At 46.1% G+C, this 16268-nt stretch overlaps 1 protein-coding gene across 3 annotated transcripts in view; it reads left to right on the top strand.

The window, feature by feature from the left end:
• Thsd4 (thrombospondin type 1 domain containing 4) overlaps positions 1 to 16268 on the top strand; it is a 560327-nt gene that overhangs the window by 540395 nt on the left and 3664 nt on the right. For all 3 annotated transcript variants that reach the window (XM_029543546.1, XM_029543547.1, XM_021206618.1), the window contains 4 exons: positions 461 to 634; positions 5053 to 5226; positions 9761 to 9940; positions 13202 to 13346. In XM_029543546.1, coding sequence (XP_029399406.1) covers positions 461 to 634; positions 5053 to 5226; positions 9761 to 9940; positions 13202 to 13346 — 673 coding nt within the window. The remainder of the gene's footprint in view (positions 1 to 460; positions 635 to 5052; positions 5227 to 9760; positions 9941 to 13201; positions 13347 to 16268) is intronic.

The following is a 16268-nucleotide window of genomic DNA, read 5'->3' as shown; positions in this document are numbered from 1 at the left end:
CGGGATAGCATTTGAAATGTAAATAAAGAAAATAAAAAATAAAATAAAATAAAATAAAATAAAATAAAATAAACACGGCTCCTGCCAACAGCTCAGTAGAGTTCAGGCTAGTGCGCATGGCCTATATCCAGTCTTGCGGGTGAGCCTATGGGAGTCCTGTGACTGCAGACTTTACCTGCCCTATGTCTCCCACGTGTTAAGAGAAGGTTAGCAATTACTGTCAGAGCCAGTGCCTCCTAACTGTGCATCCTTCCTGGAGATGGAAAGGCTGAGGCCCAGAGCAGGCCAGTATGCCATTCAAGAAGGTTCTTAGAGGGACAGGCCAGAGGGTTTTCCCATGATCACTTTCTCCCCTGGGAATTGCAGTGGACCCAACAACACATAGGTCCTCCTCACATTATCTGTTGGGGGTCAGATGACCAAGAATGAGAACACGACACCAAAGCCTGCTGTGTTTTAGTGCTCGGTGCCCTGTGGCGTGGGGCAGCGGACCCGAGACGTGAAGTGTGTGAGCAACATCGGGGACGTGGTGCATGACGAGGAGTGCAACATGAAGCTCCGGCCAAACGACATCGAGAACTGTGACATGGGGCCCTGTGCAAAGAGCTGGTTCCTCACAGAATGGAGCGAAAGGGTGAGTGTGCCCTCCTGGCAAAGATCAGGGCGGGGATGAGCCATGTCACAGGATTCCCCTGAGCCACTCAGGGACTCACTGCAACTCAGAATCCCAAAGTCCATTCCCTCCCCAATGAGACATCAACAGTGTCTCCTTCGTCCTCATAAGATTCCAATGGCAAACCAAAGTCCACCCTGGAAATCCAAAGAGTTTGTTGGGCTCTCTTGCAAGCATGGGCAAGGGATTGTTGCAGGAGTGTAGGCGATCCCAACACAGCAACCCTGGGGGAATGCGTGACAACTTTCCCATAGCTGCATAGGTGGATCCCCATGGCTGTGAGCATCTATGGCTGGCTCCCCTCTGGTTACTGCCTTAGTCGGTGTCCCATCACTGTGAAGAGATACCATGACCAAAGCAACTTTTATAAAAGACAGCATTTAGTTGGGGGCTTGCTTAGAGTTTCAGAGGGTTAGTCTAATGTTGCCGTGGTAGGGGAGCAAGACAGCACACTGGCAGACACAGTGCTGGAGAGGCTCAGAGTTCTAGATCCAGAGCCACGGGGAGCAGGAAGAAGAGACACTGGGCCAGACTGGAGCCTTCAAAACCCCAAATCCCATGCCCAGTGACACACTTCCTCCAAGGAGGCCACACCTTCCAATCCGTCTCAGCTAATTATACTCCCCGTGATCCAACAGTCAAATAGATGAGATGTGGGGGCCATTCCTAACCAAACCACCACAATTACCACCCTCCCTGCCCACCCCTGTCTATATTCTTGGGGCCTTCTAGGCCGTGTGTAGCTAGAGAAGAATTGCACACCAGTAGCTGAAACCCAAAGTCCATGGACCCTCCCTAAGCCCTCCCTCTCTGAGAAATGCCACCATCCCACAGCCCCAGCTGTGACCAACCCTTACAAGCAGGCTCAGCTGATCTGTTAAAGACGGCAGCTGGTTTGCTCTGAGGACCACCAGCTGCCACAATATCTTTGGCAAAAGGCTAGAGACGGACTCAGGTTTATAGACTCCTATGAGGACCAAGGGTCTCTGCAGTTAAGGAGGGGGTGTTGAAAAAAAAAAAAATAGCTCGCCTCTCCTCCGCATTCCAAGGTTAGGAGACGACTTCATAGATTTTTTGTGCCTGAAATATAGTAGACAATCACTCCTCAGGGCTGAGCTATTAAAGGAAACTCACAGGTAGATGCGGCTGGTCATCACTCCGCTCATTACTATAGGCAAGGGAAGCCAGCAGTCAGTTGAATTCATCTGCCAGAGATGGAAACAGAGTTTCTAATGAAAGACGGATTCCGGGATGGATAGAAAGAAGGCATGCAAGCGAGGAAGAGGAAGCTCAGGAGCAGTTGAAATGGTAGATCTTGCATGTATTCACTGTGACTGGGGGAAAAAAATGTAGGGACTTAGGAGATGGCTTTGTGGGTGATTGCTGCTCAAGCATGAGGACCCGAGTTCAGATCCCAGCACCTATATAAAAGCCAGGCATGATGGTAGCATCTGTACTATTAGTTCAGGGGAGGTAGAGGTCATTAGTCAGCCAGCCTATCTGAACCAGGGTGCTCCCGGTTCAGGTAAGAGACCTTTACTCAAAAAAAGAAGAAGAAAAAAGAAAAGTGTAAAGTCAGACACTGTGGTGGACACCTTTAATCCCACCACTCAGGAGGGAGAGGTGGTGGATCTCTGTGGATCCCAGAACACCCTGATCTATACAGTGAGTTTCAGGCTAGTCAGGGTTCTCTCACAAAATGAAAATGAATAAATAATAAAAAAACAAGACAGAAAGCAACTGAGGAAGGTACCCGATGTTGAACAGCTATGAGAGCCTTACACAAGGTGACGCTCACCAGAACGAGGCTTGGGAATCCCTTGTGTGCCTGTTTCTGCAGCCCCCAAGTGTGACTGGGGTGCTGTCTCTTTTCTGCCTACCTCAGCAGACATGACCAGTCTTTCCAGAGCACATCTAAAGAGTGGAGAGCAGATATGTATATCTCAGTCCCTGCTGTGTGAGGGGGGCACCCCACTTCCCTCCATTTCTCAGGCTTCCAAGCCCTGAGAAGCTCCTTTCGGATCTAAGTTGTCCATGCTTCCCCCAGCCAGTGGCATGATAGAGAAGCTTTCAAGTCCCGTCATCCTGGTCCTCTCTCTGGACCTGGCTCGATGGTTGACCATGGGGGATTTGGAGACCGGCTTGCCCCAGGTGCACATACCTAAGTGTGGAAGGCAGAAGATTAAATAAGTCCATTCAGCAGGCGAAACTTACGTAGGGAAAAATATTTGTAGAACTTGAGACAGCAAAAATGACATCTGGTTTACTTTTTGAACATTTGCATTTTAATTATTATTGCTATCTTTGTGTGTGTGCATGCCCTGTGTAGGTGTAAGGATGTCATATGTATGTGTAAGGATGCTGTGTGTGTAAAATGCCATATGCATATGTGTGGATGCCATGTGTATATATGTATGTAAAGATGCTATGTGTACATGTAAGAATGCATGTGTGCATGTGTATGGATGACATGTTCATGAGTGGCCACAGATGACAGTAGAGGGTGTCATATTCCATGGCTCTAGAGTTATATGCAGCTGTGATCTGTTCAGTGTGGATGCTGGAACCAAACTTGGTTCCTCTGCAAAAGCAGCAGGCACTCGGGTTTTTGTTTGTTTTTTTTGTTTTGTTTTGTTTTTTGTTTGTTTTGTTTTGGTACAGGGTCTCTTTATGTAGCCTAGGCTGACATAGAACTCACTGTATAGACCAGGCTGGCCTCAAATTCACAGAGATCTGCCTGCCTCTACCTCCCTGGTGCTAGGATTAAAGGTGGGCGCCACCATGCCCAGCTAGGAAGCACTAATGCCACTGAGCCACCTCTCCAACTGTCATGACTTTACTTTTTATTCTTCACAAGAGATTTTATATACCTTGTCTTGAGTTGCACAGTTGTGAACATCAGACCACACAAGGCTAGAACAAAAGTGTCTCCAGCCTGGATTATTCTGCCTACTGTAACAAATGGCTTTTTAACCCCAAGGAGTTGACTCTGTGTCTCAGAATTCTCACAACAGTACAAACAGAGCTAAAGTTTCAGGGTTTTGTTTTGTTTTGTTTTGTTTTTTGTTTTTTGTTTTTTGTTTTTTTGGTAGCCTTGGCAGTCCTGGAACTCACTTTGTAGACCAGGCTGGCCTCAAACTCAGAAATCCACCTGCCTCTGCCTCCCAAGTGCTAGGATTAAAAGTGTGCGCCACCATGCCTGGCTCAGAGCTAAAGTTTTATGTCAGTGTGTGACCCAGGGGAAAGGATCAGGACTACCACTACCTGTATAGTCTCTATGTTCAGCCTGTACTTGAACTAACAAATGATTAACTAGAGAACCGTATATAGATTGTATTTGATGTTAATATTTTATACGACAAAGGACAGAAGTGATGACCACAGAAGGGGAGCTTGTCTGGAGGGCTCATGCCCTCCTTAAGTGAGGAGGAAGATACATAGTGGAGAAAGGATCAGAGAACGGGGTGTGGTCATCGAGGGAGGTGAGTGTGGGAGTGACAGAGACATGCGGAGAAGTGAGAGGAGAGAAAGGTTAGTTAACTGATCATCTCATGACCAACTCCCCATCTCTAATGGTAAGAATGTTCTTACCACATCCAGCATTGGATGGATGATTCCTGAGGCTCCTTGGTCAGCCACTGTGACTAAATTAGTGAGTGTCCAGTTCAGTGAGCCCCTGACCTAAAAAACTAAGGTAGAGAGCAGTTGAGGAGGACATAGAAACATAAACTTCAGGCCCCCACCTGCACGCGCACATACACACACACACACACACACACACACACACACACACACATACTTACACACTGTATTTACAGACAAAAATTTTAAACAAATTGGAAAACAAATGAAGGGAGTGGGTAGAGAACCACGTGACTTCAGAGGCTACAGAGAGCATGTTAAAGAGGCAGGCAAGGATGCTCTAGAGGAAGGGCACTGGAACCCAGTCCTCAAGCTTCTGGTGTTTCCTGGTGAAGGGGAGAACATCCAGGAAGAGGGAGCCATGTGCTCTCAGAGCCCCTCATATGGTCACAGGACTACAGCAACACTGACTATGCAGAATGGGGTACAGGGTGGAGTACTAGAACTGGAATTCTTGAAGAATGGGATAGTCAGGACCACTTAAAATTGATGACTTGTTTGTTTCTAGAGTTTCCCACATAACACGTACAAACATGTGTCTGTGAATAACGAAAACCCTAGAAGACAAAAGGATTAGATGAGGAGACTCCCATCATGGAGACTGTCCTGAGTGAGAAAAGGTTGTCAGCTGTGTGTAGAAGAAAGAGCTGCAGGGTCAGGAAGCCCTTGGCATCATTTGGAAGTATCCCCAGAACCTGCTAGGGCCCCCGCTAATATGCCTTCCTTCTGTCTCACAGTGCTCAGCGGAGTGTGGGGCAGGAGTGAGGACACGTTCGGTGGTGTGCATGACCAACCATGTCAGCAGCCTGCCGTTGGAAGGCTGTGGGAACAACAGGCCAGCGGAGACTACGCCGTGTGACAATGGGCCCTGCACAGGCAAGGTGGAGTGGTTCACTGGCAGCTGGAGTCAGGTGTGTAGCCAGAGCTGGGTACATCTGTCTGTTCCTGGAAGAGGCAATATAGTGGAGGGGTTAGAAGACAACTTTGAATCTGGCCATGCTACTAGCTGCCTGTCGTGACCAGGAAAAGCTGTTATGTTCTTAGTATGCCATTCAGCCAACAGGTGCACCCTTTCTGCGTGCTCACCTAAGCACCTTGTTCAGCTGAGAAGGCTCAGAGTGCACCTACTGTGTGCTCTCTTAAGCACCTTGTTCAGCCAATAAGGTTGAGTGTGCACCTACTGTGTGTTCGCTTAAGCACCTTGCTCAGCCAACAAGGTTTAATAGGTACCTACTGTGTGCTTGCTTAAGCAAGTTGTTCAGTCAACAAGATTCAGTTTGTACCTACTTACTGTGTGCTCACTTAAGCATGTGAGCTACATCAGTGAGCAAAACAAATAAATCTCTGTGCCTCGGGAATGAACGTGTAGCCTAGCATACAGTAAATGCAGCAGGTGGCTGCTGCTGCTGCATCATTGCCATTAGCTGGTTTGTTAGTGCTCAACAATGTCAGAAACTGCTGCTTAAAAATCTGGAGACGGGGCCGGGTCTAGTAGCTCACAACTTTAATCCCCTCACTCAGGAGGCAGAGGCAGGTGGATCTATCTGAGTTCAAGAAAAGTCTGGTCTACAGGTCGAGTTCCAGGACAGCCAAGGCTACACAGAGAAACCCTGTCTTGAAAAACAAGATAAATAAATAAAAATCTGGAGGTGGGGGCCTGAGAGATTGGTCAATGGATAAAGCATTTGTCCCACAAACACGAGGGCCTGCGTTTAGATTCCCCAGAAGCCATGTAAACGCCAGACCACGGCAGCATATATCTGTAATCCCGGTACTTCTCAGCTGAGATGGGAGATGGAGAAGAGCATGGAGGTTTGCAGGCCAGCCAGCCTGGAATACAGCAAGAGAGTGAACAGCAAGAGACCTGCTTCAAAGTAGAACGTGAAGGTCAATATGCAAGCTTGCTGTGGCCTCCAGACATGCAGCATGGTCCATGTTTGCCTACACTCACACACATGCACACACATACACACACATGCACACACACACGTCATACACACAGATATGTATCTGTTTGCTTGTATAGGAGTATTCAGTTTGTGTGTACACATGCATGCCAGAAGAGGGCATCGGATCCCTTTATAGATGGTCTTAAGCCACTAGGTGATTGGTGGGAATTGAACTCAGGACATCTGGAAGAGAAGCCAGTGCTCTTAACCACTGAGCCATCTCACCAGCTCACCCCTATTTTTTTAAAGGTGGAAGTGTATGATATAAAGAGCAGATAGCAAAGAAACTAAAGTAACTTACAAATCGATGGGCTGTTTTTTCTCCTTGTTCCAGCATTGAGTATGAACCCCTGAGGAAAATCTAGAGAGCATCCCAGTGGCTGCACTGTCACAGCCCCTCCCCCCACCCACCCCCACTGCCTGCCTGGGTTTGAGTTCTTGGCCCCTTTAGCTCTGGCTGATTCTCCAAGGCCTTTGGCTGAAGGTCACGATTTGCACAGTATTCAGATACTTGCTCCGTAGGAGTTTTTTAAAGTAGCTTGAAAGACAGACCTTGACGAAAGCGGCCTGCTTTTCTCTGTAACTGACACAGGCCCTTTGGAAAGCAAGTCAACAGCAAAGGGCAGGAGGCAGAACGCACCATTTGTCCTTCCTCGGTCACCCCACCATGTGGGTCTGTTTTAAGGAAGTAATCATCAGCTGGATGTGGTGGCACACGGCTTTAGTCCTGACACTCTGAGGCAGGGACAGTAGATCTCTGTGAGCTCAAGGACAGCCTGGTCTATGGAGTGAGTTCCTGAAGAGCCAGGAATACATCATGAGAACTTTTCTCAAAGCAATTATTAAAGGAAAAAAAAAAAAGATTTCTTGAACAAGAGTGCTCCTGGTCTCAGGGTTTTATCATTTGTCCTTACCCAGTAAAATAAATATCATCTACATGTGCAACAACAACAACAATCACTAGAGTGTTCAAGGTACATATAATACAATATAGAAATAGCAGAGTATGAAAATGCAAGACCTGGTGCTGGAGGGGCCTTGGGGATGGCTGACCAGTTCAGAGCACTGCTGCTTCTGTTCCTGCTGACGACCTGAGTTCAGTCCCCTGTGCACACATGGGGGGTCACAACCATCCTTAACTCCACTTCCAAGGGGATCCGGTGCCCTCTTCTGGTTGTATGGGTTCATACTACATACATGCAATAAAGCCCTCATATACAATTTACATGTGTGTGTGTATTCATATATTCACATTCGTGCAGGAGGGCTTCTGATGGTAATTTGCCTAACATGCATGAAGCCCCAGGTTCAATCCTCAGCACTAATAAAATCAGGCATGTTGTGCATGCCTGTAATTCCAGAACCTGGAAGGTAGAGACAGAAAGATCTTAAGTTCAAGATCATCTTAGGCTACCTGGTTAAAGCCAGTCTAGGCTACAGGACACCCTATGTTGAGATTTTATATATATGTATACACACACACACATTTTATAATTTCAACCATTTCAATGAATTGTTCTTATGTAGACAGTATGGGGAAATGCTTTTTTTTTTTCTTAGACTTCTACTGTTTTGGTTAATAAAATCTATAAAATTCCAAAGAGTCAGAGGACTGGGTTAGAGTATTTCCAGGGCTGTTCTCATGACCATCCCTGGTGGTCACTGATATAACTGAACCCAGCTCCAATCTCAGGGAATTCCTGACTCGGTGAGGTAATTTCACCTCCCTGAGTCTATTTCCTTGTCTCAATCACAGAGGCTAATGCCAGCCTCCCTAGGCTGCTAGGAGGTATCTTTGCTCTCCTGCTGCTATGAGAAAACACTTGGACCGAAACCAAACTAGGGAGGAGGGTGCATTTCATTTGATGCTTTTCTAGGTCACCGTCCATCAAGGAAGGACAAGGACATCAGAGCAGGAGCTCAAGCAGGGAACTTCAGAAGGACCCTGCTTCCTGGCTCCCTCAGGCTCAAGAGTCAGCTTCCTTTCTTGCCCAGACCCACCTGCATAGAGATAGTACCGCCCACAGTGGGCTGGGTCCCCTTACATCAATTAACACTCAAGAAAATGTCCACAGGCCAAGCTGATGGAGGCCCTTCCTTAACTGAAGCTCCATCTTCCCAGGTGTGTCAAGTTGACAGCCAAGGTTAGCCGTCACAGAAGGCTTTGTAGAAGACAGGTCATACAGGGTGTCACTCATGGCTGGCAGTGGGAGGCACTTGGTCAAAATCAGAACTCCTCACTCTGTGTTTACTAATCTTTTTACCTGCCATGCCTTTGCCCCTGGAGCATGTGCCAAGAAGCTGCACTGTGGCCCACATTCCCACAGCAGACATGGAACCGTGAATGGGATGGGAGCAGTTGTGCCAGCCGTGGGGCTGGCAGCTCAACAGCAACAGCACTGCCCCTCTGGAGAGAAATACAGTAGTGAAGGGGAAAAGACAGAGGGTACCCCAAGTGGTGTGGCTGCTGTCACCCCTGAAGATATCACTGCCTCTCCCCCAGATTGCTGTCACCCACAGATAAAAAAATGGATCTGTCTTTGGAGTGTCACACCATGTCCTTGAGAACCCTCTGAGACTCGGGCCCTGGCCTATTTTCTCTGAGCCTTGGTGCTGATGCAGCGGGGGTCAGGTGTCAGTTACACCAAGACATTGTCTCAGTCCCCACTCAGGTTGTTATCAGTGTCTCCTCCTTCATCTGCATCGACCTTCTTTTCTTTTTTCTTTTTTTTTTTTTAATTTTTCTTTTTTTATTATTTTCTATATTTACATTTCAAATGTTATCACCTTTCCTGGTTTCCCCTCCAAAAACCCCCTATCCCCTCCTCTCTCCCCCTGCTCACTAACTCACCCACTCCTACTTCCTGGCCCTGGCATCCCCTATACTGGGGCATAGAACCTTCACAGGACCGAGGACCTGTCCTCTCATTGATGACCAACTAGGCCATTCTCTGCTACACATGCAGCTAGAGCCATGTTTCCTTAGACAAGTTCTCTCTCGAATCCCGGAGCTCACTAGTTGACTAGATGGGCTGACCAACGAGCCTCCAGGAGCCTCCTGTCTCTGCCTCTCAACACCAAAAGCCACACTCACTTTTTACCTGGTTGCTGAGGATTTGAACTCGGGTCTTCTCAGTTGTGCAGCGAACATTTTACCCACAGAGCCATCTCTCCAGCCCCTATATTCCTTATCAACACCAACTTCTATTAACTTTTATGTGCCTTGGTGTTTTGCCTGAGGGTGTCTGAACCGCTCGAACTGAAGTTACACATAGTCATGAGCCGCCATGTGGGTGCTGGAAATTGATCCCTATTGAAGAACAGCCGGTACTCTTAACCACTGAGCCATCTTTCCACCCCCAATTTCTATTCTTGTAGCCTCTGTCTTGCTCTTTTTCATATGCCTCGGTGGAGGACTTAAGGATGTCCCTCCACGATCACGGTTTTCGTCCCCCTTGTATCATGTGACACCCGTCTGTCTCTGCTTCTTCTCCAGTGTTCCATCGAGTGTGGCAGTGGGACCCAGCAGAGGGAAGTTATCTGTGTTAGGAAGAATGCAGACACCTTTGAAGTGCTAGACCCTTATGAGTGTTCATTCCTGGAGAAGCCCCCAAGCCAGCAGGTCTGCCACCTCAAGCCTTGTGGAGCTAAATGGTTTAGCACAGAATGGAGCATGGTAAGTCACAGTGGTCCACAGATGACTCTGGGGAGAGTCCTGGGCCCAGCCCATGAAGAGATGCTAGATCCCCTGTGGCATCTACTCTCTGTAGACACAATGAGGGAGACCCTGCTCTTTCGGGAACCCTGAAACTTACAGATTTGGGTTTCGTAATCCAATCATTCTCAAGCTTTTGGGGTGTATTTGGGGGTCTTGCTTGAGAAGACTAATTCTGGGCCCCTCCTGGCTAAGACATTTGTGTTTACCAAGCAGTACACAGGTGTCTTGGGCTGCATCTTGACAGACATCATTGCAGAGAATAATGGAGTTTGAAAGGCCTCAAAGATACTGCTTAAAGTCCTGCATTGTGAGCCGGGTACCACCGCATGAGCCTGCAACCCCAGCACTGGGGAGGTGGAGACAGGAGGAGCCTTAGAATGGCAGGCTAGCTGAAATGATGAGCTTCCGGTTCAGTGAGAGATGCTAGCTTAAAAAACAAAGTGGAGAGCTAGGCAGGCTGGAGCATGCCTTTGATCACAGCACTGAGGAGGTAGAAGCAAGCCATCTCCATGAGTTCAAGGACAGCCTAGCCTGCACAGCAAGTGCCAGGACTGCAGCGCTACATAGAAAGACTGCCTCAAAAATACATTATGTATGTATGTACATACATGCATACATACAGTGGAGAGAAAATTGGAAAAGATATCTACCATCAACTTCTGGCCTACACATATGTGTCCATACATGTGCACACATACCCACAAACACATGCCCCCACATACACACATTTACACACACATATATGAACAAACACACTAAAGTGCTCCATTGAACTCTGTGAGAGTTCTGTGAGATCAAGGCCAGTCTGATCTACAAAGTGAGTTCCAGGACAGCCAAGGCTATTTATTACACAGAGAAACCCCATCTTGAAAAACCAAACTAATAATAGTAACAACGGTGATGGTAAATTTAAAAATGAATTGTCTTTTAAAAATTTTTTCTCAGTTCCACCCACTGAAAAAGTCAAGACACCAGATAGACCCACTAACCTTTGGAGACAACAGACAGACCCACTAGCAAAGGGACTTTCTCCCATCCATAGTGCGGCTTTGATTGATACTTGTAGGAGCCAGAGAGTCTTTAATATTGAATCCTCTTCAGGATTCAAATGTCACTGTCTTGCAACACCAGATGAACTAACTAGTTTGCGACATCGCATGTCACTGGCTGCTGACATCCTCAAAAGACAGACAACCACAGGACCCTGTGGCTCTGACTTTGCTGAGGCCTCCTATAGATCCAACTAACAGTTTCCAGGAAATGGAGAAAACAGGGTTGTGTTAAAATACACTATGGGGATAGGGTCAGCAGTCGAGACAAGGAAAGCTCCACAGAGCAGATGACTCTAGGTTCTTTCTCCAAAAGAAACGTAACAGCTGGGGACGCAGCTCAGCTGGCAGAGTGCTTGCCTAGCGTGCACAAAGCACTGGGGTCCGTCTTCAGCACCACATAAACTGGGCATGGCAGCACAGGCCTGTAATCCCATTACTTGGGAGATGGAGGTAGGAGAAGTTTGAGGCTGTCCACAGGAGACCTCTACAAGATGGGTCTCAGCAACAGTCCCTCACAGAAGGGGAAGGGATTCATGAGGTCCCACCCCTCTCTGAGGAACCGCCCTCAGCTAAGGATTGCTGGGGAAGGGGCAATCACTTTCTTCAGCAATGTAGTCACCAGTAAATTGTCCCCCACCATGTTCACGCAAACAACCCTAATTAAAATGGGTCACAAGCAAACACACAAACCAGGCATGAAAAGAGGAGGGGACTTGTCCGAGAGGAAGGGGGTCAGAGGGAGTGGGAAGGGCTGAGTAAGGAGAGCAAGGGAAGAAAATAGCTAAAATACAAATGCATGCGTCCACGGGGATGACACTGTCAAAGAATAACAGGGTTTCAAAACAGTAAGGAGATATTCAAGATCATCCTTGGCTACATTGAGGCTAGCCTGGGCTACATGAGACCCTGACTCCAGAAAAATTAATCATTTTTTGTTTAAAATATTTTAATTAATTAAATTTTTTTTAAGTAATAAAAATTAAGTGACAGTGAGGACCCAGCACATAAAGGTACTTACCTGCCAAGCCGAAGGCCCAATCTCCATGAGTTCCAAGCCAACTTGGACCACAGAGTGAGTTCCAGGCCAAGTCAGGGCTACACAGTGAGACTCTGTCTCAAAGACAATTTGTTTTAATTTTTAAACATTAAAAGTAAACAAGCATAAGGTAATGGAAGAAAGACCTGCAGATTTAGATTATAAATTATAACTACAGGCCGGGCATAGTGGCACATACCTTTAATCCCAGCACTCTGGAGGCAGAGGCAGGCAGATTTCTGAGTTCGAGGCCAGCCTGGTCTACAAAGTGAGTTCCAGGACAGCCAGAGCTCTACAGAGAAACCCTGTCTCAAAANAANNAAAAAAAAAAAAAAAAAATTATAACTACAGTGTAGAACTGAGCTATAGACCCTAGTTTTTATTATTATTATCATTATTATTATTTTAATTTCATGTTTATTTTTATCTTATGTGTATGGGTGTTTGCCTGCATATATGGAAGTGTACTACCTGCATGCAGTGCCCTTGGAGCACAGAGGAGAGGGTATCAGCTCTCCTGGGACTGGAGTTCCAGACTATTGTAAGCCACTATGTGGGGACTTAGGAGTTGAACCCAGGTCCTCTGGAAGAACAGTCCGTGCTCTTAACCTCTGAGCCATCTCTCCAACCCCTGTTTTGTTTAGTTTTTTTTTTTTAATAATACTTTGTATTTATCATTTAGAAATGCCCTACACTTATGCAATACGTTCCACGTCTACCCATGTCTACTTTCCTCCATCCTGATTTAAAAATAAAAAATACAAACCTATTTTTAAAATATGAAAGATTCACCAAATTTTTAAAACAAGACTAGAAACAGTAAATATACATAGATTTTAACATAATAAGGCACAGCAATGGTACATTTTTAAGGCTCCCTCTTTTTGGAGCCATTAAATATTATGGAAGTTGTGGTGGGAGACTAGGATTCACTCTGAACAGTGCAAGGAGGGGCGTGGGAGTGGGGCACACAGGACAAGGTGGCCCACCTGCTGGTGCCCTGTGGAAGTGTGTTCTGGGGCTCACTTTCCCTTTTGGGAGCCGTGTGAGTTTCCCTCCTCTTCCTCCTGGTGCAGGGACCTAACAGGCTGCTGAGAAATCCGACATTTTTCTCTCTTTTTGCTCCACAAGTGCTCCAAGAGCTGTCAGGGCGGATTCCGGGTGCGGGAAGTTCGGTGTCTCTCAGATGACATGACCCCGGGTAGCCTCTGCGACCCCCAGTTGAAACCAGAAGAGAAAGAATCTTGTAACCCTCAGGACTGTGTCCCTGAAGTTGGTGAGTTTGGGGTCCCAACCTGAAGAAAAGAGAAATGAGCCCCCTCTCACTCTGTCAAGTTATCCAGGGTGAAAATGGCTGAGGCGTTTCTCCGTGACCTTGTGCACAGCCACAGCAGTGTGTGTCTGGCGGGGAGGGCAGTAGGATGGGGGAGGGCTTTGATGTTATAATTTCATAGTTTAAGACTACCACACTCTGAGATGTCCTCTGAGTCTCATAATGTGTGCTACTGGTTTGGACATTTTTAATTTTAGCTTTGAGAGTCATTTAAAGACATAGACTAACGTTAACAAGGTTTATTTATATATTCTATTTTGTTAACCTTGTAATTTCCTTTTCTTCCCCTTTATTGGATGTTATGTTGGAAATGACTTAGTTTTTTCCTCTCTTGAAAAGACACCATAGCTAAGTCTGGAAGACCAAACCAGAGTGATTTTTAAAGAAAACTCATAGACCGGGCCTGGAGTGTCAGAAAGCCTGCCTACCATTCACAAAGCCCTGGGTTTGATCCTAGCATCACATAAAACAGGCATGGTGGTGAGAGCCCTTGATCCTAGCACTCCAGGTCTGAGGCAGGAGAATCAGAAGATCAAGATCAGCACCTCCCAATCCCAAGCTCAAGGCCAGCCAGGGATACCTAAAACCCGTTTCAGAACGAAGCCCTCTCACGTCTTACTAGTGAGAAGCCTTTGACAAGCGTGCGCTGGCTGAGAGATGGGCTTCCAGAATACACAAACTAGATATGGCAGCCACGCCTTGTTCCAAAATCTGTACAATCAATTCCAAGGATTTGGCAATTTTAGCCCTCTTTAATTCCCCATGTCTGTGTGCCTGAGACAACTTTCTTTTTCAACGTTGTGTTTTAATGCAACCTTTTTAAAAGCGATGCAAAGAACAATTGATCCAAATTTTAGTCAATTCAACTGTGTGGTGTTGCCAAGACAAATAAGTAAATAGCTTGTGTGCATGACTCAGACTTAGGAATTCTATCAATATTTATTTTGAAGCCTCCTGCATACCTAGTCCTTTATACTGATTGTAGCATATTTTCCTAAGATGTGTTTCAAGTATTTTCTTACATCTCTCCTTCCTTACCCTCTCCCTTCTTTATTTATGTAAACTAGTATCTGTCATTGGCCTGTTGCTTGGCTTTTGTAGGCTGGCTAGTGGCAAACTTCAGAGATCTACCTGTCCCATCTTCCCAGCCCTGGGATTACAAATGTATACTGCATGCACAGTTCTTCCGTGTGGGTCCTGAGACTCAAACTCAGGTCCTCACACTTAGCATCTGAGCCTTCTTCCCATCGCTCACGTGATGTCAGTCACAATCCATACAGGACCTTTTAAATTAGATATATCAAATATGAATCGGATATATCAAATTGTTTATATTGAATAACAGCAAAGAATATCCAGGGATAATTTTGAAGATAACAGCATTGGGGGACGTATTCTGCCACAAATCAAGGCATGCCAGCACAAGGAGAGGTGAACAGGTAAAAGCATACAATAGGAAGTCCTCAAAGAAACCAAAGATGCTTGGTCTCTGGTAGAGTTAGCATAGGAGTCTGGGGAAAGGATGAGCTGTTATATATCATTTCTGGGGAAATGATAATGAAACAGTTCATACACGCTTACATATATAGAAAAACAGCAAAATTGGATCCCTCCCTCTCAATACACACATGTGCTCATGAGCATGCACACACACACACACACACACACACACACACATTCATACACATTCATACACATACACAATCACCACCACCCTCACCAGTTCCTGGAAAATTAAGGAAATAAATGTAATCAGAATTTAAACTTTAAGAAAAGACTTTGAGGGGGAAACTCTTTTATCTTAGAGTAGAGAAGAATTTTTTTTAATGAAAACCCCAGAGTGGCTACAAGGGAAAATTCGACAATACTAATAACATTAAAATGTCAAGTGTCTGCTTATCACACAACATCATAAAAGAAGTGCCCAGAGGAGCTATAAGCTTAGAGCAACACCGCAACCAGTAAAGACAGGCATCTATGGCATAAAGAGAACGTGGAGAGTTCACGGGCAGACAGAGAGCTACCCCCAGCAAAGGGAGCCTGATACAATGTGTTCACCTTACCCAGGGAGAGTTCAGCATTCACTAGACAGACACAAGTACAATTCTACTGATCTGGGGATGCACTTCAGTTCCAGAGTGCTTGCCTAGCACGCACAGTGCCCTAAGATTGATCTCCAGCACAGCATAAACCGTGCATGGTAGTACACACCTAGAGTCATCCCCAGCACTGCAGACGACGACAGGAGGAGGATTAGGACTTCTCATCAAGGATCTACTTTCTTCAGGATCAAGGCCAACTGAGGCTACGTGAGACCCTGCTTCTTCTCACTGCCCTGCCACCCCACCCCACCCCCCAAAATGGAATCCCACTGTTCTGCCAAGAGAAATACAAGTAGTTTCACGTAGTTTGGAAGGCAGCCATCACATCTAATAAGGCTGTATGTGTTTTAAAACTCAAAAAGAACACTTAAAAATTTGTTTGAAAGATCACTATTTATAACAGAAAAAAAAATGGAAACAAACGTCTACCAGTGGAAAATGGATACGTTATATATTTACATGGCTATCCTCCCGGGTGATATAAACAAATGCATAGGTTCAATTTCAAAGATGTGCCCAAGAGCTAGTGAATATCTACATTTTCTTACGTTTAGGTGTTAAAGAGAGATAGGAAATGGAGAGATGGTTCAGCGGTTAAGAGCACTGGCTGCTCTTCCAGAGGGCCTGAGTTCAATTCCCAGCAACCACATGGTGGCTCACAACCATCTGTAATGGGATGTAATGAACACTCATACATAAAATAAATAAATCTTTAAAAAAAAAAAAAAAACAAGCCGGGCGTGGTGGCGCACGCCTTTAATCC

This window comes from Mus pahari, chromosome 10, assembly GCF_900095145.1.
Source record: "Mus pahari chromosome 10, PAHARI_EIJ_v1.1, whole genome shotgun sequence".
Classification (NCBI taxonomy): Eukaryota; Metazoa; Chordata; class Mammalia; order Rodentia; family Muridae; genus Mus; species Mus pahari.
This window is presented reverse-complemented; position numbering and strand designations above follow the sequence as displayed.